The sequence below is a fragment of the Apus apus genome, chromosome 1 (genome assembly GCF_020740795.1).
Source record: "Apus apus isolate bApuApu2 chromosome 1, bApuApu2.pri.cur, whole genome shotgun sequence".
NCBI lineage: Eukaryota > Metazoa > Chordata > Aves > Apodiformes > Apodidae > Apus > Apus apus.
Window position 1 is genome coordinate 70,522,221 of NC_067282.1, and position 26,706 is coordinate 70,548,926.

General features: G+C 45.3%; 1 protein-coding gene across 1 annotated transcript; it reads left to right on the forward strand.

The window, feature by feature from the left end:
• ATP1A1 (ATPase Na+/K+ transporting subunit alpha 1) lies at positions 1 to 26,706 on the forward strand. Its single transcript, XM_051615229.1, has 23 exons — positions 1 to 224; positions 6,546 to 6,653; positions 7,847 to 7,906; positions 8,866 to 9,069; positions 9,427 to 9,540; positions 10,055 to 10,189; positions 10,383 to 10,500; positions 11,395 to 11,663; positions 12,673 to 12,871; positions 14,292 to 14,401; positions 15,783 to 15,917; positions 16,404 to 16,596; positions 17,084 to 17,259; positions 17,782 to 17,918; positions 19,586 to 19,736; positions 20,262 to 20,430; positions 21,008 to 21,162; positions 21,506 to 21,629; positions 22,407 to 22,552; positions 22,679 to 22,809; positions 23,402 to 23,503; positions 24,631 to 24,722; positions 25,171 to 26,706. The coding sequence occupies exons 1-23, from the start codon at positions 213 to 215 to the stop codon at positions 25,197 to 25,199; spliced, it is 3,069 nt and encodes a 1,022-aa protein (XP_051471189.1). The 5' UTR covers positions 1 to 212; the 3' UTR covers positions 25,200 to 26,706.

The window sequence follows — 26,706 nt, forward strand, 5'->3', positions numbered from 1 at the left end:
CGGTTGTCGGAGCTGCGGGCGGCGGCGGAGAGGAGCGGCTCGGGGGGGAGGAGCGGCGCGGGAGCGGAGCCGCGGAGGCAGAGGGGGAGGCAGGAAGGCGAGCGGCGGCCGCGGCGCTGCTGTTGTTCCGCACCTGCCGCCGGCCCGCGACACGTGGCGCCGCTGAGCCGCGCTCCTCGCCCCGCGCCGCCTGACCCCGCACACCCGGCACCATGGGCAAGGGGGTGAGCGGCGGGGCCGGGGCGGAGCGTGGGGCCGGGAGTGGGAAATTCAAGGAGCCGGGCCGTGGCCGGTCCCCCTTTCCCTTCTGGGCTGGGGCGAGCGGAGCTCCGCCGTCTTTGTCCGCGGCGGGGCCGGGGCGGGCGGCAGCGCGGCCGTTAGAGGGCGGCGGCGGCGGTGCCAACTGCCCCGCAGCAACGGTCCCTGGCGGAGAGGAAGTAACGGGGCGGGGGGAGACGCGGGCTGCGGAGCCTGGTGCCGCCGGCTGCTCCTCGCCGGCCGGGCCGCAGACATGGCCGCGGGGGGCCCCTCCGCGCCGGTGAGCCCGGGCGGGGGGTTGTGCGGCGGGGGGGGGGGGTGAGGGGTTGGCCCGAACGCTGCCGCCTTCGCCTTGACTCGGAATTCTCCCCCCCACCCGAAAAAGGGGGCCTCTCGCCCCCGGGCGTGTGGGGCCCGCAGCCCCCGGGGCGGGTGTTATCTGATGTCCTTTTGGAGCGGAGCGTGCCTGCTCCCCTCTCCCCTGAGAGTACTTTAGACTTCCTGAGACGCGAGGGGCCTGGGGAGGTGGGGGGCGAAGGGGGGAGTTGCCAGGGTTAATTACGTTTATTACGGTTAAATTTGCCCCTGGGCAGCGGTGAGGGTGTGGTGGGAGGTGTGATCGCCCCCTGGTTTTCCGATCTGCCCTCTTGTTTGAGGTGAGGCAGGCCTCCTAGAAGGCCCTGCAGCGCTTTCTGCTGGGTAGCGGTCTTGTTCTTACACAAGGGGGGGAAAAAAAATAAATCCTTAATTCAGATGGTATCTTTTAACTAAATGAAAGTGCCTGTGGAGGTTCTTGAAGACTTTCTGGAGTTGGGTGTTGTGGTCAAATGGCCGTGTGTGAAGCAGAAAGGCCTCTTGGGGTTGCCCCGGTTTTATTTTATTTTGAAAAAAGTAAAGACCAGTTTCTGGGCTTTATTGTTTGAATGTTTGTTTGTTTTTTTCCCTTCAAATACTTCCCCGTGTGTCTTCTGTAGCTGTGTGTAGACTTTTATTTACTTTTGGCTTAGACGCATTCCTGGAAAATTCCCAGATTTCTCTGCTTCTCGAGGGAAGCAGGACGGTGCTTGAGTCGCAGAGGTGGTAGCCTCGTCCCTGCCTCCAGGTGTTGTAGGCTTCCTAAGCACTGTTCAAACATTGACTTGACTTTTCATTGTCCTCGTGGGTGCGGTACAACAGCGGTGATGTTGACATAACTGCATGGAGAGTAGGGGAGCTGCAGGAATATGGCAGAACAGACTTGGAAAAGGGAGCATGTGGGGTGGGTTTTCTCCTCAGTGAAGTCCCTGTGATGCTTTGCCAGCCCGGCATGGTGTTCTTCAGTCTGTTGGGCAACAGGCTAAGAGGTCATTTAAGAGATAAAACATCGAGGGAGGATTTGGTGTTGTTGCAGTCTTCGGGATGCTTTAAAGCATCAAAGAAGCTTTAGGATTTTGTGTGTGTGACTGCAGTGCCAGAGGCTTCAGGGGCTTAGACTACCTTGGCTGGACTAATGGGAGCTGCAAATGCTTTATAATATAGAAGGCTGTTAGCTGTCCTGCCTCTATTTCACGTTTCATAGGTTGCATGGATAATTAAAGTAATTGCCTGGAAACTGAAGCACTGGCATGGGGATAATTCAACAGTGTACGACTGCCTCAGGCTTTCTGGTAGCAAGTCACAAGCTTTGTTAAGTGGTGAGAACGTGTGTGGCTGATTGGGGAGCCCCTGAAAAATGGGGATGTGAGAGAGAAAAGCTGTGGAAAAGGCAGTGTGTGGTTGCAACACCGAATAGCATGTGCCTGCCCTGTGTTGAGGTGCCCAAAAAGGAAACCTCTTTTCTCACGGGAGCATGGGATGGAAGAGAGTGTAGAAGCATAAGTGTGAGAGAACAAGTTGCTTGTTGCTGTGGCTGTGAGGAGAAGCCAAGCAGAGCATCTATTTTACTTTAAATGGTAACAGGACGAGGGGAGGGCCATGAACTGCCTGGTATGTTATTTAGCCCAAAAAGCAGATTATCCAAGGAGGTGTGTGTGGTGGAGGAAAGCTGAGGGGATTTAATTTCTGTTCAGAGCTGTCTGGAAGCTGTCTCCAGACAGCAGACAGTTTCACTGTGTCCCTCGCTGCATAGGCATAGCACAGTTGTTTGTGAGTACTTTGAGTTGCTTCTGTAGGTCAGTGCTAATGCCTGAACCTCAGGGTTTTTTTTTTTCCCCTGTCAAGAACTAGGAAGGCTTATTGCATAATGGACCAACTGAGGGGAAATTATGCAAATCAAAGCAATCCTTATCTGGTACAATAAGAAATCTTAATGTTTTACTGTTACTCCTCCCCCATCTTTTTTTATTGCCCACTTTTTATTATTATGGCTAGAGCATACTCCAAAGAAAATCCTGGATCTAGTCAGCACATGTTTTTGCAAAAGCAGTGTGACAGGATGAAGGATCTCTGGCAAGTAGTCTGTACCTGCAGATTGCAATCAAACAACCCAGTAGTGTCCTGACCTGCTGAAAACTGCAGGTCATGCTTCATCTGGGTCTTTTCAAGGGATAGCTGATGTGACCAGCTCCTCTAGGGGAGGTCTGTGTCCTGTCCACTCATGTTCATGTGCTTGACAACTACTAGAGGTGTCTGGATGGATGGTAAAGATGCACTAAAATTCCAAGCAAAGAAGTGTGGGAGATGACACTCTGTATTTGATATGGCACTGAAAAACCAGGAAGGGCTGCTGAGCTGTGCAGCAGTGGCATTTGGAAGGCTGGCTCTGCACTTGAGTCTTCAAGCAGCTCCATCAGAAGTAGAGGTGTCTGTCCTGATTTTCAGAGAAGACTTAAGGTGTGTAGGTGGTCTTGTTTTTACCCTGATTATGAAAACCCTCGCAAGGTTTAGTTCCCTTGTCATGGGAGGAGAGCTTGTCCTTCCATAATTTGGGAAGCAGCAGTCTGGTCACGGTGAGTAATTACTATCTGTTAAGTAAAAACTGCTTTGCACCGTCTGTCCTCGATGCTGAGAATCTGTTGAATTGATGCAGTTGATTGGACTTGTAAAGCTAGGAGATGGAACGCAGCTCTTGAGAGGGAGTCAGAGGGATCCAGAGAAAGCATTAGCATCCCTTGCTAAGATTACGTAGGGTCGTGGAGTGGTGTTTCTAGTCCAATAGGCATAGTCCGTACCATGACTCATCTGGTTAATATATTTACTGAAGACTGTCTCATGAGGCAGCAAGACAGTAACTTTTCTGTTTTCTCTGCACAGTTGATTATAATGACATAAGTACTAGAACAGACCATGCCTCCAGAGACCGTGTAATTTATTTTGGCTCTTACTTGACAGTTCTTGTTGGATTAGGTGATGTTAGAATATAGGGTACTTCTGAGTTTGCTGATTTGCAGCACTCCTGCTTCCTGGTCAATCATTGCTTGTGTTGAAAACATCAGCCATGAATGGCTAAATTAGTCCAGAGGGGAAAACCATAAGCTGTATCTGAAAGACAATAGGATTTTCTGGGGGTTGTATAAAACTTACACTGATGTGTACAAATTGTGTGCTTAAGCCAATGGAAAAAAAAATCTTGCGTGGAAAAATGAAAAACTTGTGGTTTTTTTTTTCTTGTGGCAGTTTTGATGAGTCAGAGTTCCTAGGCTAAGTCAAGCAACAGGGGTGACACTTCTGATGAGACAGATGTTCCTTTGTGTTAAGGCTGTGTGATTATTCTCTGTAAGATGTGTATCTGGAGTGCCGTAGGCCTTCTTCTCATTGTACAGATGGAAAAGGAGGGGGTAGCAGGGAAATCTGCAGTGATGAGGGGTGGGATGAAACCCTCATCCCCTGGCAGACCAGCCATCACAAGCCTGTGTTGAACAGGTGGGGTTCATCTTGCCAGAAGAGAGGCAATGGCCCTGAAGGGACAGAACAGGGGCAGGACTTTGATCTCTGTGTCAAGTTCAGATTTGAATGATGGAGCAGGAAGTTCAGACTGCATGAAATGATCCTATAGCAAGAACTGGACCCAGTGTTACTTACCTTTTCTGTAAGGGGGAGATGCTGTAATAAAGCAACAGAAGGGCAGGTATTGAGCTTAATTTTTTTTTTAGTGAGGAACTCATAGGTACTCAGTAAGATGGACTCCATTAAAACCCAATTAGTTGGGTGCTTAAAGAATCGAGTAACTCTATCTGCTTTATGTTCTGAATGCAGCTGGTTGCAGGGGTTTTTGTTCATTTTTAAGCAAATGTTGAACAAGGGCACTGAGCCTATTCATGTTTGCCACTTGTAGGTTGCCTCTGCAGCTGAAAGAGCTAAATGCGTTAAGATACTTGGGCTGTTCACTGCTGCCCCCGATAAGCTGAGTGAGTGTACTTCTTATAGAAGTTTCAGAGAACCAGGAAGTTCTTTGCAAGAGCTTGTCAAGTTTTTCTGGTGAAAGGGGTGAAGTTGAAGGTGATGGGCTGCTAGTCAAGGCACCACCTTCCCTAGAAACCACTTCTCATCTCTAGCAGTAACCAAGAAACATGGGTTTTGTGCAGGCCTGTGTTTGGACTTGTCTGCTAGAGCTCTAGCAGAAATCAAAGTTGTGTCCTTCAGAGACTAAAAAGAGAAGCACTTCATGATGACTTTTTGTGAACTGCCCCGTGGCAAATTCTTGTGATGCTGGAATGTGAGGACTGTGCTGGTTTAAGTTCCATGGCTTTTGCTTTTTTATGAAGTGAAATGAGAGTTTAGGTGCAGGGAAGGAGGACATCAGGAATGCTGACAGTTTACAGTTTTGTGTACTTTTCCTGAAAGAGAGAGAAGGCAAACAGCCTACAGTCCACTTATTAAAAATTGTTTCCATTGCACAGCTCTGTAGCTGCATGCAAGGATATGGGGGATGCCAAGCCTGTTTTTACTGAAGAGGGCAAGAGAGGATTGCTGTGCATGTGAAATGCATTACACTAGCTGCAGAATGGTGTGCACAGAGCTTTCTCAGAACAATAAATATCCTTGTCTGGCTGAGACTGACAGCTTCTTTCAAAAAAGTGATTTTTTTTTTTCCCTCTATTTTCATGTAGTTTCACTTTTGGTTTTGGTTCCTATTTCTCTTTGAATGAATAATAAAAAATGCCTGTGCTTGCTGCTTACCAGGACAGTTCTTGGATCCTAACAATAGTTTTCGTGTCCAGATCCCTCTCAGGAATCCAGCTTGTGATTTGAGATGTTCATGGAACCATCAAGCAAGGCGATGCCTTTGAAACCTTTTCTTAATCTTATTAATGGCTTGACTCTGGTGCCACTAACTGCTTTTTCATCTCAGTACTTCTCAGGGGTCCTATTGGGTGAAAATCTCCTTGCATAAAACTTGGCAGGGATGTCATAGGTCCCATGCAGAAGGGAAGGGAGGGAAAAGCTGCTAGTGGAGGCTTACGAGAGTCTGGAAGTGTATGGAGTACTTAATGGACTGCACTGTGAGACTGTACTGGTGCCTGATTTTGGTACCTTACAGGGAGTCCAAGCTCATTGCAGTTTGGCATAACTTCTGCTTGTAACTCTTCTGTACTTTTTTAAGGTTTTTTAAGTTATGTTTGTGTGCTACATCATGATTTGTTTGTTGTTAGATGCATGTTTACCTAGTTACAAGATCTAAATCTCTGCATGATTTAATGTGGAATTAACCATAATGAAAGTGAATGTAAATCCACCTGAATAGAGACTTGAAGCAAATCATCTGCTCTGTCAAGTGTAAGCAGGACTGAGCACAGATTCAATCTGCAAAAGAGTACTCCTGCTTTGTATACCATTCTTGCTGGTCAAGCTACCATAAATTGAAAGCAGATTTTTGTTGCGTAACCAGCCAGGCTAGAGTGCCAAACTGAGAATGAAAGTGTTGGAACTTATCCCCCAGATTTTACCAGTCAGAGTACCATCTCTTACTTCAATTGATAGGCTGCTCCTTGCCAGAAGATGTAGGAGACAGAGGGGGAGGAGGAGTTAATGCCTTGAAAAGAACATATGTATGCACTTAGGAATTGGAATTTTTCTGCTCTTTATCGCTTTTTCAGCTTGAGCTAGGGCTCACAAATCAAGACTGAATAGGATGTAGCTTACTTTCCTCCTAGCTAGACTTGCATAGTGGCTGGCTGTAATCTGGGTATTGGGGTGCTCTTGAGCAGACTTGTCTGCTCATTTGCTCACTTTTTATTTATTGTAGTGGGATAACTTTAATAAACCATAATAATTTTGTCTGCTTGGCAGTCTCATGTGCATAGTTCATGTCTACAGCTGTGGAAGGTGACTGTAAGGTGTTTCTAACAGTACCGTGTCTTCTCTTGCAGGCTGGAAGAGACAAGTATGAGCCCACTGCTACATCAGAGCATGGCACGAAGAAGAAAAAGGGGAAGAAGGAGAGGGACATGGATGAGCTTAAAAAGGAAGTTGCAATGGTAAGAGTGTAGGGTATCGAAAGAGCAGCTTTCAGAATGTTCACTATGCCCAGAGCCCTTTGCCTCATGTGACTAAAAGAAATGGTTTACTGACAGCATGGTGTAGCTGGAGGCACTGATCTTTCTTGTTGCCTCTGTCTCCAAGCCAGACATGCTGCAGTGTTTCAGTATCAAGATGGCCATGCAGCAGGCCCTGAAAACATCACTTCTCAAAAGATTCTTGACACAGAACCCAAGTTTCTGCTTGCCTGCATTGCCCATAGCATAGCTGCATTTCCTCACCCAGGCAAGCACTGTCTGGATAAGCAGCATTACAGGCTTTATTTTGCTGTCATGTGAGTAAGAGTGCTGTTCTTGTTCCAGCTGAGGAGCTGAGTCTGTACAGCTCCATTTACTGGCCTGTGCTCAGACTGACCTCAGTATTATTCCTTCTAATCATGTTTGAGGCTGTGGGGTGTCTCCCATCCCCGTCTGTGAATGTTGGATGATGCTGTACATCTGCCTGAGCATCATCCAGCTTAGATCAGCTCTCCTTGATGATGATGCAGGTTTTGTTTCTGTGATGTGGATTTTGAGTCTGAGCTTTCACATTTTTGGCCCCTCTGTTAGGGAGAAGAAATATTAAAGCTTGCCCCAAGATCAGATTTTGTGTTCAGCAGCAGTGCTAACTTAAAAGCATCTGCTCCCTTCAGTACAACCTTTTAAGGGAGGCGCTGCTCTGCACCAGCATGATCCAATTGAAAATTAGGTTGGAAAGGAGTCTTTTTGGGGGAAGAGACACTGCTTAAACCGGGAGTATTACTTAAAAGTGTAAATTACAGGATTAATCATGTTTACATTCCTATATTCCTTTCCAGTTTCTTTCCTTTCCCCTCTTCCCTCACCTCTTGGAAAAAACTGTACTGAGGCTTCACATAATTTGCTGGGAGTGTAAAGACTGCACTGACACATCGTCAGAGATTGCTTAAAAAGCTGTCATATCATACCCGAATAGTAACAAGAATGCTAAATATGATACTGCTTTTGAATTGCAGAATGAGATTCTCTTCACAGAGAGGATGAGCCGCCTCTAGTCTTGCTAACTTGCCAAACTTACAGATAGAAAACCTGGAATGGGGAGCGGATTTCTGAGCTTGTGCTGATCAGCCTGTGGGGATTGCCATCACCTCTCCCAACCATTTCTTGTCTTTCAGGATGACCACAAGCTGAGCCTTGATGAACTTCATCGTAAATATGGAACAGACTTGAGTCGGGTAAGTAGACTTTGGTTTTCCTCCCTCCTTGTCCTAATCTGAAAAGAAGCAGTCTCAGCTCAGAGCACTTCACAAAGGGAAATCTGGGTGGTCTGGGGATTTTTTTGCCTTTTTTTTGGTTGTTGTTCTTTTTTTCCCCTTTTTTATTTAATCTCCCCTCTTCCAGTTAAGTTTCCCAGGCTTTGGGAGAACGGTTGAGCTCACAAATACTTTTCTTCATCCTCCCACAGTACAGCCTGGCTGTAATACTTTAGTGACTCTGTTTCTAACAAAGTCAGTTATCTGCCTTTGAATTGTTCCAAGGTCAAGTGATTATTGGATTTTTTTTTCTGAGGAGCTTATGAAAACAGGCAAATGTTTGTTATATTGTTATATTGCACATGTAGTCTACTGAGTTAGCACATGCCCAGGGACTTAATGATGGCTAGTAGTAGTTACAATTTTACTCTTTCATAGTGTGCAAATGTCCTAGCCAAAGTCCAGTGCAGAAGCACTGAAGCAGTTTAGCACCTTTGCTCTTCTTTGTTTAATGAATTTTTTGCATGACTGTGCATAGCAAGAACTCGGCTTTTACTCTGTAACAGCACAGAGACTTGCACGTTTCTGCCAAAGGCCTTGGCTTCTGAAAGCTGAACTTCCTGGAAGGCCAGTCCAAAGTGTCATCATTTTTATGACCACCAGCTTTCACCTGTTCCATAATTTGATAGGATGGATTGTACTGGGCTGTTCCTTAGAGTTCAAAGTCTACTGCTATGGCCTCCTTGTCTTGCCCTTCTTCAGTGTTTGAAGCCCCCATGGCATTCAGCCTTCACATCCTGCACTTGCGTTGCAGAGCCCTGGCAGCTATGTGGAGATTTCCATTACCTGTTAGCATCTCCTTGATGTTGTGGTAGAACACGAAGAAATTTGGAGCTGCCATCTGCAGTCAGTCTTGCCTATAAAAGTAACCTCTCTTCTAGGGTTTGACTCCTGCACGTGCAGCTGAGATTTTGGCTCGTGATGGCCCAAATTCCCTCACACCCCCACCTACCACTCCTGAATGGGTCAAGTTCTGTCGGCAGCTCTTTGGAGGATTCTCACTCCTGTTGTGGATTGGTGCTATTCTATGTTTTCTGGCTTATGGCATCCAAAGTGTGGTGGAGGAGGAGGCCAACAAAGATAATGTAAGTAAAAATGTCTGGTTTACCTCAAAGGAAGGCTGAGCAGCCTGTTTGGCTCAAAGCAGATTAACTTCCTCTAAGCATTCAGTCCAGAAGCTTTCTCTCATAAGCACGGGAAATTCAGTGTGTGAGCTTAATGTGTCTTGGAGTGTTTCCACATAATGAAATGAACAGCTGACTTCCTTCGTGTTGTGCTAACAACACTAGCTTGTGGATGGCCATTGTGTACAAAATGTACAGAGACTGCAAGTACCTCCATGCTTTGTAAATGGGGCACTTAAATACCACACAATTTATCTGAACTAACTGGAAGCCTTTAAGGCAGATAGTCCTCTGACTCATTTTCTCTGCTTCTTGTAGCTGTACCTGGGTGTTGTGTTGGCAGCTGTGGTCATCATTACTGGCTGTTTCTCTTATTACCAAGAAGCAAAAAGTTCCAAGATCATGGAGTCCTTCAAGAACATGGTGCCTCAGGTATGGAATACCTCATTTCCTTGAGATCTGCCAAACTGTAGCTTGGTCAAGATTAACGGTTTTAAACATCAGCTTCAACTGCAGAAGGACTGGCTGTTAGTGTGGGTTACTAGGACTTAATTTTAGGGGTCTATGAGACTTCTTCCTCTTGTACTCCAAGCAACAATGCTAATAGGCCAGGACAGTTTCTGGGACCCTGGGTGTTTAAGCAGCTTATTCACATTCATAGGATACTTAACAGTCTGGGGAGTTCAGTAGCTAGTGTGATAAGCATTGAAACTTAGATTTCTTCATTGGCAGTCTGGATTGTACTTATCTTATAATTGGCATCAAGGAACTTTAATAGCAAGAAAGCAAAAATAGAACTCTTTCTTAATTTGTGTTGAAGAGAAACATTTTAGTACAAGTAGAAACCTCATAGAATCATAGCACAACTATTTTAAGATAGTTCTGTAGTCTGAACCCCTTCTTAAGAGTTGCTTTTGACATAGGTTTTTTCTATACTGTCTTTCAGCAAGCTCTTGTGATCAGAAACGGTGAGAAGACCAGCATAAATGCCGAAGGTGTTGTAGTTGGAGATCTAGTGGAGGTGAAAGGAGGAGACAGGATTCCAGCTGACCTTCGGATCATATCTGCACATGGTTGTAAGGTACAGCAGGAATAAGCTGTCGGAAAACTTCACTGTGAAGAATAGTTAGTCTGGTTTCAAATAACGTCTTCTATGCTGTGAATGCGTGGTGGAGTGGAAGAGAAGGGTGGGGGGAGTGCCTGGTGTTCTATCTGCTTTCATTGTTGAAGGCATCTGCTTACGTTTGTGTGACAAAGTACTGTTGTCCCTGCAGGTGGATAACTCCTCACTCACTGGTGAATCGGAGCCTCAGACTAGGTCTCCAGATTTCTCCAATGAGAACCCGCTGGAGACCAGGAACATTGCCTTCTTTTCCACTAACTGTGTGGAAGGTACGTGACTTTCTTACTTCACTAAATTGTGAAAAATGCTAGCCATTGAACTGCATAGGTAAGCAGTGAAAATGCTGTGAGTTTAGTGTCTATGTTGGTAGTCTCCTCCTACTAAACAAGAGCAGATTGAAGATTCTCAGCAAAGGCTTTGCCTGTTCAACTGCAATACTGTACAATGGGCAAAGAAGACTCAAGCATGACTGCCTTATTACAGCAGTGTTAAAGTGCAGGTAATACAGTGTAAAATAAGATGGTTAGGCAGAGCTATAAGAAATAACACAGCTGCTGCAGAAAGCAGGGATTTCAAACATCTCTGGCGGAACTTCTGTTGCAGCTCCGAGTGTGGGGATAGGACCTCTTTGTGTGGAAGTCCAGAGCATCTTTTTCACATCCACAGGGTGTTAAGGTGTGACTGTTTAGTGATGGTGTAGAATTCTGCCTGAATCCTGTTGTGTCCTCTTTTGGCAGATTCTCACCATCAGCTCTTTCCCACCACCCCCAAAAAAGCCCAGCCCAGCAAAACTGAAGGATGTTCTTGATCTTTCTCGGGAGTCTTAGGGAGAGAAAATGAGCCTCCCCTTAAAGGAAGGAAGAGGACAATGTCTACTTACTGCAGATGGCTTCCTCTAGTTCACTGCAATTGGCACTTGATTCCCTGGGATAAAAGGGAGAGGGCATACAACTTGACCAGTGACTCAGGAGTGATGCACAGCATTTCTCCATTTAATTCTCAGGCTGCTAGAGAGTAAAAAAAAAAAGCTGCAATGGGAGAATTGGAATGCCTATCTGCATTACCTTGGACGAAGCTTGATAAACTCTAGGACAGACTGAACAAACTCAGTTTAATGTGTTTTGGGAAGGGTTTTTGTTTTCTAAAACGTGTGTCCCTTCTAGGCACTGCACGTGGCATTGTCATTAGCACTGGGGATCGCACTGTGATGGGCCGTATTGCTAGTCTGGCTTCTGGACTTGAAGGGGGGAAAACTCCAATTGCCATGGAAATTGAGCACTTTATCCACCTCATCACTGGAGTGGCTGTGTTTCTGGGTGTCTCCTTCTTCATCCTTTCACTCATCCTTGAGTACACGTGGCTAGAGGCTGTAATCTTCCTCATTGGGATCATTGTTGCCAATGTCCCTGAGGGGCTGCTTGCAACGGTAACGGTGAGTGAAGCTGGAAAAAAAAAATGGAATGGGTTGTATACATGTTTCTTAAGCAAGTGGAGTGCTTCATGCTTGGTGTGCATTCGTGAAGGTAAATACTAAAATAATGGCAGGTACTCCCTTGTGAGTGTAAATTCAGTGTACTCAGACTTCAGTTGCCTTAATCGATGTCAAGTTCTGCAGCTGTTTATCTGCCAAAGATGGGTTCCTAAGCTAGACCTGAACAGAGGCTTGGAATCATACTACTGAAGTGAGCAAAACTAGGAGTTCTGTACTTGTCTTGCCATTTTCTGTGAGAAGAAAGGACCTTCCTGTTACACTGTTCACGTACACAGTAGCCCCTCCAACCCTGAAGGGCTGGCAGAGCATACAGCAAGCTTCACTCTAAAAGCTGGCTGAGTTTATTTTATAAAGTTAAGTTTCCTGAAGGGATTTTGAAAGGAGTACCCAGCTGTGTAGTGGGTGGTGGTAGACAGAGCTAGAGACTTCCATGCAGCCTTAGGAAGCAGAGCAGCAACTGATTTGAGGAATGAACAGTTGAGAGCTGGAACCAGATAAGAGCCTCTGGCAGGAGAAAGGGTAGCTGGAATAGCTGAGAGAAAGAGCTGCTCACTTCCTGCACCAGTAAGTTGCACCCCTATTGCCAAAGCTATTTTAGGCCTTCTCATATGTGACCTGCCTCAACCTATTTTGAGAGTTCTTATGATTGGGGAACTGCAACTTGAAGTAAAATGTTAATCCAGGGCATGTTATTTCCTTTCTAATGTGCTGAGAAGCAGGAGACTGAAGCCTTGAGTCCTTTTCTGGAGGTTTTGTGATGAGGAAAATGTGTCACTTAAGCCTAGTAGCTGGGCCTAAAAGCTGCTGTTTATTTACACTGGCAGGGTGGACATGGAGATAGGTAGTCACTGCAGGACACGAGCTGGTTGTCGTTCTGTGCCCACAGTGAGTTGGGTAGCAGTGTAGTAGTCAACAAGTGCATCTAACCTGGCATTGTCCTTGTCTCCAGGTATGCCTGACACTAACAGCCAAGCGTATGGCTCGTAAGAACTGTTTGGTGAAGAACCTGGAAGCAGTGGAAACTCTGGGCTCCACATCTACTATCTGTTCTGACAAAACAGGCACTCTGACACAGAATCGCATGACGGTTGCGCACATGTGGTTTGACAATCAGATTCATGAGGCTGATACTACAGAGAACCAGAGTGGTAAGACCATCTCCTTGCACTTGAAGCATTTAATTAAAAAATGGTTTTCCTGGGCCTTCCTGTACATCTGGACCTCTAAGAAGTCATGTTTCTAGCTCTCCAGTCCAAGTGATGTTCACAGTGTAAGGACTTCTAAGATATGATCAACAATGCACATTGAAAGACCTGAGGTGACACAAAGGTTTGCACAGTACCACAATTCTGTTTAATCCTTAAACTCCATATAGGCTGCTTTTGCTCAGAATTGCTCCAATGGAATTTGTAGAATGTTCAGTCCCTTATGTTTGTCCTGTATGTGGAAATATTTGCTGTTTTATACATCAGAGTACCTGATTGTTGTTGCCAAAAACTATCTGATGAAATTTTATCATTAAGTCTACTGAAAGTGTGGATGGACAGCAGAGGTGTTGACCTGAATAATAAATTGCTTGAGTTTGGACACAGATGGAAGTATCTCACGTTGAACTAGATGAACAGGGATTTTCCCAGAATGTTCTGGCTGTGTTTGCAGAGTGGTAGCAATGAATGAAGTAACTGTAAGACTTAGCAGGAAGTTTCTTCTAGATATTGATAAAAATCTGAAATCTTGGTGTGCTGTGCAATTGAGAAGAGGTACATACCTTTCCAGAACTGTCTAGTACAGTCCAATTTAGGAATTTCCTAGCTGACATCTACCTTGTGAAATGTGTAGCAGCACATTATTAATATAAATGTTTCCCAGTGGTGCTGCTGCACCCTGTCCCCACCCGCTCCATCACTTAAAAAAGCTGCTTTACTGTTCTTGGTCTTCAACACTAGTGCAAAGTAATAAGCTATAAATAAAGTGTTATTTGGAAGCACTCAGTTTTGGCCTGGCAACGGTTGGCTTGGCTGCAGTAGAAATAAGTCTAGAACATTTTACTTCATGGAAAGTACATTGGCTTATTGGTTAACTGTGTGCTCAAGTTATCTCCTTTGAAGCCAAGTTAAAAGCCTGCGTGGGAGAAGCAGTATCTTTCTTTAAGTGTTTTTCCTTTGGGAACTATTTCATCCAGTTCCTGGGTGATAAAGTGAGACAACCTGGAGGTGGAATCCAGCATCCCTTCCTCAAGCCCCTCTGGAAGAATGTTACTTGTCCAAGATTTCTTGGCTTTGTCAGGATGGCCTCTGCTGCTGCTGGGTGCAGCCACTACTGGAATCTTGAAAGCAGACATGTTTTCTTGCACTGTTGCTATTTTACCCTTGGGTCTTAAAATAATCAGCTGCTCATCAACTACCTGGGAATAAAGGATTGAAAGAGATACAATGTGCTAACAGGCATACAGTGTTTCCTGTTTCAGAGGTAAAGGCTTCTTGCTCTTAAGCCTGTGGGATTTTGGGGTTAGATGATTTTTTTTTTTTTGGGTGGGAGGACTTTTTGACATTATTACTTTGCTTTCAGGTGCTTCCTTTGATAAGAGCTCAGCTACTTGGAGTGCTTTGTCCAGAATTGCAGGTCTCTGCAACCGTGCTGTGTTTCAGGCCAATCAGGAAAATGTACCAATTCTTAAGGTGAGTTCCTAAAATAAACCTTTGTCCTGTTCACCACCACCACCCTCTTGTAATGGTAGTGAGATGACATCTTGTGGGTCACAAGAACCTGCAAAGTAGAGCTATTTGCCACTCTTAGTATTTATTCTCTATAGTCTAGCACTTTGGGAGATGTGCTTTGGGCAGAGGAGATGGGACTGGGAAGGCATGTTTTTTCCCTCAGCAGAATCCCTGCCATCTGCTAACATCTACAGTCTGTTTGGGAGGTCAGATACTTCAGACAGGGCTAGGAAAAAACAGAAAGCCTTCCTTGGCATTTCCCAAGATGTAGTTGTTCCAAGAATCACTATCTCTGTCATGTGTACACTTCAAAGCTACAAAGACCTGGTTCTGGGAGTTGGGAGAAGTAGACACCAGAGCTGAAGGAGCAACAGTCATGGGAGACTGTCTTTATTTAGGCAGTCTGTTCTCACTAGCAAGTCTTGGATTTTTAAGCTTTTGCTGGTTCAGTGCTGGTGTAAATGCCAGCATACCATCAATTCAGATTCCTGCTTCTGAACTGTGGCCCAGCCAGGGCTGAAATTCACTGTACAGTGCTTATAGTCTGTGAAATATTAGTCATGTTGCTTAGTAAACTCCTTCCCAAGGGTGTTCTAATGCTGTGGTAATAGAAATGATGGAACAAGCTGTTTTTCCCTAGCACTGACTAACTTCAGGTCATGTTTTTTAGACCTAAAATAAAGAGCTGGAGTTGTTCCCATCTAAGGAAGATGAGGGTTTTGAAAAGTCTTTAGATACCAAAAAGCAGTATAAAAATGAACAAAAAGAAATATCTCATGGACAAAGATACCAGAAGGGCAAGAAATACTTGGTTTAAATTGCAGCAAAGGAAAGCACATACACATCTCCAGGGCTGAGAACCCCTATCTACAATCTCTACCACTGCTAACCTTATGGGAGAGGAGGCATGGACAGATTAAATCTTGTCTACCAGAGGCTGGTTTTATATTGGGGTGGGAAAGCATATGCCAAGTGTTCATGTGCATGTCATGAGTCATCATCTTAAGTTTGTTGTTCTTCATGGCAAGCAGCTTAACAGCAATTCTCAAAGTTTACCCTCCAGCCTCTCTTTCTCTGACCGCACTTGGTTGTCTGACTTTCTCTGTCCTTTCAAGGGGCTTCTTGACTTTGGCATCAGAAGACTAGAGTGCTCTTAGGGTGGGAGACCTGGCATCCTGAAATGCAGTCTGTGTCAGCACTAGATAATAGAATTATTTAGTCTTTGCTCTCATATCATGTTGTGTAGGAGCTGGGACTGAACTGAGATGAATACACTTTTTTTTAATGCCTTCTGTGGCAAGTCCACTGGGATATAGGCTTTGATAGTTGTCTCTTTCCTCAGAGAGCAGTGGCAGGAGATGCCTCGGAGTCTGCACTTCTGAAATGCATTGAACTGTGCTGTGGCTCTGTCAAGGAGATGAGACAAAGGTATCCCAAAGTGGTGGAAATACCATTTAACTCTACCAACAAGTACCAGGTAAGTGTCTGAACTTGTTTTGGCACCAAGATCTTGTCTAGGCATTATTTGCTTGTAGACTCCTCAAGACTGTAAATTAATGAACCATACTTAGTTACACTGTGAAAGAGATGAGCTTATGGAGCTGCCTCAACACTAAGGTGTCAGATGCTGAGAAAAGTCCAGACATGCTTCCTGCCTCTGCAGCAGTAGCACACAGAGGATGGAAAAGCTCAAATCTGAGAATAGGGATGAGCTGCTTGGAAATGACCCTAACAGGTGAAACCTAGATACAGAAAAAGGCATTGTAGTATCTGTGGTTTTATGTTAAAGAATGGATAGTAATTTCTTAGTTTGTGAACCTTTTTAAAGTGCAGGTAAACAAAAACTAGAGCAGATAATTCCAAACAGTCTTGAGCGACTGTAATCACAAAACACTTGAGTGATGGTGATTACGCATGATCTTGACAGTACATGTTTACAAACACTTCATTTCTTCCATCCAAGCTGTCTATCCACAAAAATCCAAATCCATCAGAATCTCGTCACTTGCTGGTGATGAAGGGAGCTCCAGAGAGGATCTTGGATCGCTGCAGCACTATTCTTATTCATGGCAAAGAGCAACTACTTGATGAGGAAATGAAAGATTCTTTTCAGAATGCCTACCTTGAGTTGGGAGGCCTCGGGGAAAGAGTGTTAGGTAAGTAAAAGCAGCCTTGATAAACTGGAAAAGATTTGTCCCTCATGCTCCTGTACAGAATCACCACATATTAGGTGGACGCTTGTACCCTGATCCTGCAGTGTAACCATAATGTTGAGTCAAGGTCACTTCAGTTGATATAGGAACAGTCCTGCCTTGAATCTAAAATGCAGCCTGCAGGGTCTTGTCTTGCCCAGCAGCTGGGTTGCCTAGATCAAAATGAAGCAAAGCATTTGGGACCTTCGGTGTCCATGGAGGCCACACAGTATTAGATTTGCTCCACTATGTGAACCAAGCTGTGTTTGGGCACCTGGCAACAGCTATTGGTTATTGGAATGTGGGCATGACTCCTGCCTCGATAGCCATGGCTAAACCTCTGATGCTGTCCTGTTATTCTTGTGTAACTGTTTGCAGAAGCAGTGAGTGTTCACTCTCTCTGCCTGCTGATACATAGGAACTGAGTAAACATGGATTTCATGTGTTACAGGATTCTGTCACTTGTCTCTGCCTGATGATCAGTTCCCTGAAGGCTTCCAGTTTGATACAGATGAAGTGAACTTTCCTGTAGACAAGCTCTGCTTTGTAGGACTGATGTCTATGATTGACCCTCCTCGTGCTGCTGTGCCAGATGCTGTTGGCAAATGCAGAAGTGCTGGGATCAAGGTAGTTTATTCTTGGGTTGAAAATCACCTTGCCCTGTACCTGTGGATATAAAGGGCTTCCCTTGCTGTCTGTGTTGCTGTAATATGAATGAAGTATTGATCAGGATTTAACTCATACTACTTCAGGTTTCATTTCTCAGTTAAATACAAATGGTTGGATGTTGGTGGACTGAAAAAATGAGTTAGACTCCAATTGCTAGGGCACTGGCAGGCACTGATGGCGTGCTGTCCCAAAGCATGTGATTTGGCTCAGGTGTGTCCTGCATGTCCTGCAGTACTGACAAAGCACAGGCTGGAAACAGAACTGGATCTGTTGACTGAAGATTAACTATTTTCTTTGTCTTCCATTCACCGCAGTCCTTTGCATACAGGTACAGGTTACTTGCCTGTACTGCAGCCTTGCTCTGTGTCAGGGCTCAGGACAAAAGCCACGTGGCCTTTTCAGTCTCTAAGGATCCTGCCTTTTGGCAGTGTTGTTCTGCATTACAGGCAAGGCTTTCATGGCTGTCTGCTTGCATTTCAGGTTATCATGGTTACTGGAGACCATCCAATCACAGCCAAAGCCATTGCCAAGGGTGTCGGTATCATCTCTGAGGGCAATGAAACAGTGGAAGATATTGCTGCTCGACTCAACATTCCTGTGAGCCAAGTCAACCCTAGGTAGTGACTGGTGGGGCAGGCCAGAGCTTTCAAAGAATTAAGCATTTGCTTTTCTCCTTGCCTTGGATAATCACTTAGCATCTCTCCTTAGACATTAAAAGCTTGGTGTCTGCTTAGCTCAGCATGTTGTGGCTCTTCAATGTGTCTCACGAGTTATGTGAAGAATGCATAAGGCTGTCTTGAATGTGCACATCTCTTGTGCATGGGAAGGAGTGAGGAGTACAGCCATATATGGAAAACTCAGGCAGTTTCTTCTGCCCCACCACTGCCTGTCCTGATGGTCTGTGCCCATGCTGGGGGAAAAACAGCTGTCTGGGTGAAGTCTTTGGGGAGGCTGACTTTTTCAACCTGAGCTGAACATTTGCCCTGGCTGGTTCACATCCCTGCACACGCACAGTGTTCTGGTCCCATGCAGCAGGCAGGAAAAAAACATCTAAAGATAACTTGCAGGTTCATGGGAAGACTTTGGTAGAAAGAAAGTGCCTAGTCTGTTAGTCACAATCCAGACTGAATGGGCTACCAAAAGTAGAATCTGTTTGACTGTTCTTTACTGTTCAGAGAAGAGAGTCCAAACACCACCTACAGACTTGATCACTCAAAGCCCAGTTCTGTCCCTCTTCCTCTCAAACTCTCTTCGTGGTCTGATTGCATGTGGGCAAAGGGAGCCGGAGTTGGGCTGGGTAGGAGTTGACACTATTCAGTAGCTACAAACAGAACACCCTCTTAGGGGTTAATGTTTGCCTTCATAACGTAGTGCAGAACTGAGGCATCCTCAGAAAATGTGCTTTGGCATAAGCAGGCTGTTTGCAGAATGGTTGGGCTGTCTGCATTGCTTAGCTTGACCCAGCCTGTGTTTGGGCTGGAGGGTAGCCATGTAGCTTATGAACTGTGAATAGAGACACCCAGTGGAATGAAATTGCTTGGGAAGACAAGTATTGTGGTTGAATTCTTCTCCTTTTTCTTTGAGAGTAGTTTCACAGCCTAGCAATGCAGGCCAGGGATCACTGGGCTGTGTGACTGAGCAGGTCAGCAGCTGGCTGTAAGGGTGGGGAAGGAATTCCCCTGTCTGAACTAGGTGATGTCATGAGCTGTGTGGATAGTGTCCTAGACCTATAAGGGATGGTATGCTGGGTGAGAGAGGTGGTATTTTGATGTAGCATGGAGGGTACCAAACCAGTCTAAATATAACATAGCATGCTTTTGTTGCTGAAGGGTGTGAAATACTCTGAACTGGCATAGTGTGACCTCTCTCTGAAGAGCTAGCTATGTGTAGATCATCAGTCTGTTGCAAAATGGATTGCCTGCAGAAGACCACAGCATCTCTTGTGATGTTGGAAGCTAGCTGACTGAGTCAGGGGTTCCTTTCTTGCAGAGAGTCCAAGAAGCTATGGAAACAGCTAGACAGAAGTCGTAGAAAGAATCAGTCTGCTCATGGGGCTTTTTTCTATTTCTTGTCTCTGTCTTCTTTTTTTTTTATGTTCCCTATCTACCTTTTAAGCTTGGAGCACCAAACTTCCGTGCAGAGGCTGCCTGGATTAGTAGTTAGTCACAGCAGGAGTTGGTCTTTCCCTAGAGTGCTGAAGAGCCATAGTTTTGAGGCAAATATAACTAATGAGAGACTTAGTTTAATTTGTGAAGTAAAACATTATATTGTCTTTTGATTGCAGGGATGCCAAAGCTTGTGTTGTTCATGGCTCAGATTTGAAGGACATGACTAGTGAGCAACTGGATGACATCTTGATTCATCATACAGAAATTGTCTTTGCCAGGACATCTCCTCAGCAGAAGCTTATAATTGTGGAAGGCTGTCAGCGACAGGTAAAGAGAGGGAGTCAAGGTTTTCCTTTCAGATACATAAAAATGTACCAGTCTGTGCTGCCTTCTGAAGTGGCAGGGCTTAATCATCTCAGTGTCATCAGATAAAGGGCCAGGCTAGATCTGAGTCTGTGGGCAGCCTTCAACTGATGATGTTGGGCTGCTCTACAATGCATAAATATAAGGGTCTTGCAGGAAAATATCTTGACTTTGTTCTGAGGCTTTATTCTGATCCATGATTCTTGTTAATGTACTTGATTTCTAAATGCTCTGGAAGTGCTTGGGAGAGGAGGATTAAAACCTGTTATATGTTATATATATTGTCTAGCATCTCCTTTGGAGAAAACAGCATGGTTCTCTGAGCCTGCTCAGAAGGGGGAAAGGGATGAGGAAAGAACAAGGAGAAACTGACGTTTCTTTACAGTGAAGTGAAATAGATTATGCTTCATCTCCTGAAAGACAAAGGAAAAGCTTTCTGCCCAAAACTTGTATGTTGATTAGTCTTTCTGTCCCTCCCTTTGTGACTAGGGTGCCATTGTAGCAGTCACAGGTGATGGTGTGAATGATTCCCCAGCCCTGAAGAAGGCTGACATTGGTGTTGCTATGGGTATTGCTGGCTCAGATGTCTCCAAGCAGGCAGCTGACATGATTCTGCTGGATGACAACTTTGCCTCCATTGTCACTGGGGTTGAAGAAGGTGAGTTTATCACTTGTGCACAGTGATGGCAAAGTAACATGTTTCAGCAGTGTTAGTGATTCCCTTTGAAATAGAGATGTTTGGACTGTTTTATTTGAGCTTATCTCTATGACAAGTGTTTTCAAGGAGAGCAGCACTGTCCTCTTCCTTCAAAGTCTTTCTTTTCCATGGGGCTAGCACAATCCTTTGGGATGGGTAATAGGAAGCAGCTGAGTTACAAAAGCTGCTTTGTCCTTTTGTCTAACACTGACCCTACAGTCATCTTTTGCCAGCTGAGTCTGACACATTTTCCTTCCTTATGGAACAATAGCTCTCAAGCAGGAGCAGAACAGGAGGTACCTCCAGGGGTTTTTAATCATCTTGAGAAACCAGGCCTTAGCATCATACTGAACCCTGATTGCTGGGACCAAAAATATTACTCTGTATATGTGATGCTTTGCATGGGGCACACAATGTCTCTCCAGTTAGCTGCACTAGCATTTTGCCTTTCAATGTTACCACTGAAGCTGCCTATGAGCTACTCAGATGCCTTCTGCTGATAACTGAGAATTATGTTGACCTCTCTTCCTTGTCCCAGGGCGTCTGATCTTTGATAACCTGAAGAAGTCTATTGCTTACACCTTGACCAGTAACATTCCTGAAATCACACCGTTTCTGATCTTCATAATTGCAAACATACCCCTTCCACTGGGAACAGTCACCATCCTCTGCATTGACTTGGGCACTGACATGGTGAATGTCTTTCCTTGTCTTAAGAAGTGTGGGTGTTCTTAGGTACCCTAAAGAAAGAACAGGTGAAAGGAAAATGCTTAAATAGTTTTCTCTAATGTTCTGATTTGAAATAAGCAACTGATTGATACTCCCTTAAACCACACCCCCTGTCTTGTGGCTCTCAAGTCTGAAGACCTTTCAGATCCATGTAAGGAGAAAATGGGGTGGGCAGGGGGTAAGATCCTTCTTGAATGATACAGCAAGGGCTTTTGGCCAGTAGTGTTTCTCAAGCTGCAAACACAGGGCAGAGAAGATACAGTGGAAAATTGAAACTGTTCTAACAGCAGTCCTGTCGCCTTCAAAGGTCCCCGCTATTTCCCTGGCATATGAGCAAGCAGAGAGTGACATCATGAAGAGGCAGCCCAGAAATCCCAAAACAGACAAGCTGGTGAATGAACGGCTGATCAGCATGGCCTATGGGCAGATTGGTGAGCTGCTCTGTTTTCTCTGGCACTGACTGGAACTCGGTGGTAGCAGTGGTTATACACCAGCCTGAGTCAGTGACTGTTCTGCTTATTTTGGTAGGGCTGAGGTTTGGGATGCGTAAACCAGAACCTCAGGCTGTTAGGAACTTGCCATAATTCTGCCCCCATGGCACATAGCGGTGGTATGTGCAGCTTGATCCGTTGAATCGCTTTCACAGTAATTTTGTTTAATTACATAGTGCTGTAAAGGAACTGGCTGACAACCAGCTAGCCCTGCTCTGGTTCAGACTTGTTCAGCAAGAACATAGATCCCATTGTTAGTTTAATTAGAAGTAAAGGATTCTCTCCAGTGTATCCCTAAACACACAGTATTAGGAGCCTTGATTAAAGGCAGCTACAGGGACATGCCCAGTCACAGGATGGGCGCTCATACTTAATTGCAGCAGGCCTTGGGAACCTCGTTGACTCTTGTTTTGCAAGGATTGGGGTGGGCTAGGTTTAAGGAGCAAAGGGAGTTTGGTGTCCTTGAGTACCATGCCATCACAGCACAGGGCAGAACAGAAGTAACTGTACAAAGTTGGGAGCAGAAGCTGCTCAGCAAAAGGCTTGCAGCTGATTTTGATACTAGCGTGAGCTATTTCTATAGCTGTTGCTTGGGAGACTGCCTCACCAGGAATAATTTTGCAGGTGGTGGAAGTCTCTTTCCTGTAAACTGCTTTCTGTTACAGTCGCACTGCACAGTAGCTTCATCAGTTTTATCATCCTTTCTTATCTCTTTAGGTATGATCCAGGCCCTTGGAGGTTTCTTCACCTATTTTGTCATCATGGCAGAAAATGGGTTCTGGCCTACTGGCTTGCTAGGGATCAGAGTTCAGTGGGATGACCGATGGGTTAATGATGTGGAAGACAGCTATGGGCAGCAATGGGTAAGTTTTGGGGGACAGGTTAGAGGCTGCCAGCCAGAATATTAATGCCTGCTGAACTTGGTGTGAGCACCAGCGAGCAAAGGCAGCATCTCTGAACAAATACTCTCTGCTTTCTCTGCTTCCTAGACCTACGAACAGAGGAAGGTCGTAGAGTTCACTTGCCATACAGCCTTCTTTGTCAGCATTGTGGTTGTGCAGTGGGCAGACTTGATAATTTGCAAGACCCGAAGAAACTCTGTCTTCCAGCAGGGAATGAAGTAAGTCAGGCCATCCATGAAGGATTTAGAACTTGACTGTGTGTCTCTTCCACTACATGGCATTCTAGTTCTTCATCCCAGCAGTGTCTGGGAATCTTGGCATAAGTCTTGAACACTCTGGTGCCATGGTAGTGGCTAAAAGAGGGACTGAGTGCTCTCCCTCTCTCGTAGTACCTGCTACAGTCCTCATGCTGAGACAAAGGGAAATGCTGACTTCTGCTGGCATTGTCTGTGGGAGCCAGCCTACCGCAAAGTATAGTGGCCTGCTCCTGCACATAAAGACTTTGTGCAGCAACAGAGCAGCTGATCTATCAAGAGATCTGGTAGCATGAACCCCAGCCTCCTGAACTTGTGATGAAAGCAATTGCTGCTCCACTTAGTTGTGGACTGGAATATCTTTGTCTAGAGACATTAAAGACCCTTGTGACAACTGTGCCATCAGCCTGAAGGGCCTGATAATCTCCCCCTTATGGACTTCAGGGCTAGACCAGAAGTCTGTTTCTATTCACTACTATGTGGCAACTAGGTCCTTCTTTTTTGGATGTCATCTGTGAAAGTATTTTGTCCCTGACTGCTTTTCTGTTTCTACTAGGAACAAGATCTTAATATTTGGTCTCTTTGAGGAGACTGCTCTGGCTGCCTTCCTCTCCTACTGCCCTGGAATGGATGTTGCTCTAAGGATGTACCCTCTTAAGTAAGTTGCATCATGAATTTTGTGCAAGTTGTACCACAGAAGAGTAGTGCTTGGGTGACAAGATGGATAAAAGAAGCTGCGGGTTTGTGGAGCATGAACCCTAGTCTTAGCCCAAAAGAGTTTAGGCTAGAGGGTGTGAGCGAGCCTTTGTAGTGTGGTATAACAGGGGTGTGCTTTTATTTACTACTTAAGGAAAGTTTATGGTGAGCCTCCAATTCAGTGCTGCACTAAAAGTTAGCAACACAACTTCAGCTGTACCAGTGTGCTGTAGTGCAGCTGCTTTTGTACTTACTTGCATGGGATACTTTTATGGGTAGGAGGCTGCACCCCCAAAGGCCAGTTGAATTGCTCTAAAACATAGGCCAGGCTACTCTTCTTTACTGAAGATGGCATTTGTGCCTTTCTCTACATTCCACAGAAACAGCGTAAGGTAAAATCTTTTGAAAGATGCTACATAAGTGCAGATGACCAGTTGGTGCATAGTAACTTCCCTAACAGCTGGGAGGATGCCAACATCTTCAGCATTGCTCAACAGTATTGCAACACTTCATGACAGGGTTTAGCCTCAAACTTTGAACAGCCCTCTGGGTTAAGTGCCAAGAAAGCTTCACAGAGAAAAAAAAAAACCACAAAAAAACCCATTATACATCTTGCATTTCATTCAGAAATGTTGTTTGGAGCTTGGTGCTGAAGTGTGAGCATTTCTTAACAAGAAAGCTGCCCTCTGCCCAGTGCCTGCAGCAGCAAGATGTTAGCATGTGTAGATCACAAGGGAAACCAAGGCAGTTCACGTGAGCCAGGCTGTGGGCACAAAGGTTGTGTGTACTTAGAGGAAATATCACTAGATTAATAGATGGGGAGGTGCTGGTACAGAGATAAACAAAGGTGCTGTGACGCACCTTGTGTTGGAATTTACATCCAAAAGTGGATTAACCTATTGCAGGAGAAAATTTGGTGATTCTTGGCTTGGAGTATTCTCAGCTGAACGACAGCCTTGTGGGAGCTGGTGTGCTGGCAAGCTGGGACATGCCAGCCTTCCTACACTCTTGTGTGCCATCAAGTCGGAGCTGAACGAGGCACAGAGCATCTCTGCTGCCTGCATTCTCACTGTCTTCTCTCCCCAACAGGCCCAGCTGGTGGTTCTGTGCTTTTCCGTACTCCCTCCTCATATTCCTGTATGATGAAATCAGAAAGCTCATTATCAGACGCCACCCTGGTGGTAAGAATATGCTCCCAATGTTTCCTTCCCTCCCTCTTCATGCTGCTGAGCTCTGTATAAGCTCTGACAGTGGTCAGGGACCCACAGTGCTGAGCACTGCAGGGGTGTGTTTTGGTGTGTTTTCTGTTCCTCAACATGAGTAGTGCAGTTAGTTCAAACTAAGGACTTTTTCTCTTCCTCTCACTGCATTCTTCTGCAGTGTATGAAAGTACCAATGCACTGAAGTAGATGGAAAAGACTTATTAATGCTTAAGTAGTTCTAGAGAGCTGGAACAAGGCCTTGAAAGCTGCAGCCCATCAACAATTTGGCAAGGTTTTTCCATTGTGATGGGTCACTTAACTAGCTCACATGCTGCAGTGCAAGTTTTCGGAGCCTGAAAGGAGCTCTCATGAGCCTCATACTTGGTCTGCCTGAAGACTAACTGCTTTCTCCCTCCTTTTCTTTCAGGTTGGGTGGAAAGAGAGACCTACTACTAAAAAGTGCCTGTGAAGCATTCCACGCACAGCCCATGCCACCTCTCCACCATCTCCCCTGTGTGCATACTTCATCTTTGCAAGTGCAGAACTGTGCCTGGGCAGGAGTGAGCTGAAACTAAAGGAAACATGAAGAAACATGGACTGGAGGAGAAAGCAAGGGGGAGGTTGGGGTGGGGGGAGTGTCTGACCATCAGTCCATGGGGATGGGAGTTTGAGTAGTTTAATGTGCCTTTTTGTTTTTGTAAAAGGAGACTGAAGATTTTATATGTTGATTTTTACAAATAAAGCTGGATTACAAGAGGATGCCCCCATATGGTCTTAGGTGAATGTTTTTCCTCAAGGCAAAAACTGCTTCAGGGCAGTCTTCCCTCCCTGCTTAGGGTGTGGTGGCTTCCCATTTTTGTAGCAGGGAAGCAGAACTGCTTGACCCAGAGACAACAGCATATGCAGTTTTTAACAGCCCTGGTGCATCCCACTCTAGCTCTGTACATAACCTGACAAACTGCTTGCAAGCATTTGCATTTCAAAGCCTGAAGCTCAGGAATCTTGCTGGCATCCAACTATGCATCTTGGCTACTTTTCTGCAGATGTAGCATGGAGTGGAGAGAAGAGCTTGTGGCTGAATGTCTGCTCTAGCCTGCTTTAAGAGGTTGTGACTTGCTTGCTGGGTTCAGAATACGAACAGGCTTCCACTGAATGGCATGTGGATCCAAGCAGCCTTGTTCTTGAAATTCTGACATTGATTTTCCTGTTTGCTTTGCCAAGCAAGAGATAGTCTTTCCCAGTGACCTCTGTGCATGCATGTGCTTGTTCCAGCATGGCATTTGCCTGTCCTGATAGTGGCTCATTCCTGCAGTGAAGTGAGGGCAGAGGCTGGTCATGGGTATGGAATCCTTCATCTTCTACTCTTGAGGAAGGCATTGCTGTTGTCTGGACTCTAGGGTGGCTTTGTGGATTGAAGTGGGTTATGCTGCTTCTCTCTTGAATATCTGGTCACTTTTCATATGCTTTGATTTGCTGTTTAACCCTTGTGTGGCTCACTTCTGAAAACTTTGTGGGAGAGCTGGGCTTTTGCATGTGGACAGTCACCGTGGAGTCCTAACTTCATGCTCCTAGTGCTGTTGTGCTAAAGCCACCTGGAGATGCTTCAGGCCCTTGGTCCTATTCCTGAACTGTTGGTCTGTGCTCCCTTTAGATTTGTCTACCTCTGCAAAGGGTTACTCTAAACCACAGCACTGAAAGGATCTGCAGTTAAAACTCCATGTTGTCATCTCTTCTTCCTCATTACTTTGATTTTTTTTGGGCTTTTTATTTTAAAGGTGTTATTTTAAAGCCAGGTCACTTTTCTCATGTACTGAACAAAATAAATAGCTAAGAGAGCATTAGGGAGGGGAAAAATGAGAAAGCTGAGGGTGGCAACTGTTTTAACTTGTCTTGAACACTCTAACATGGAAACCCCAGTTGGAGATTGTTAAAAAAAAAATAATAAAGTTTTCCAGTTGTTGGA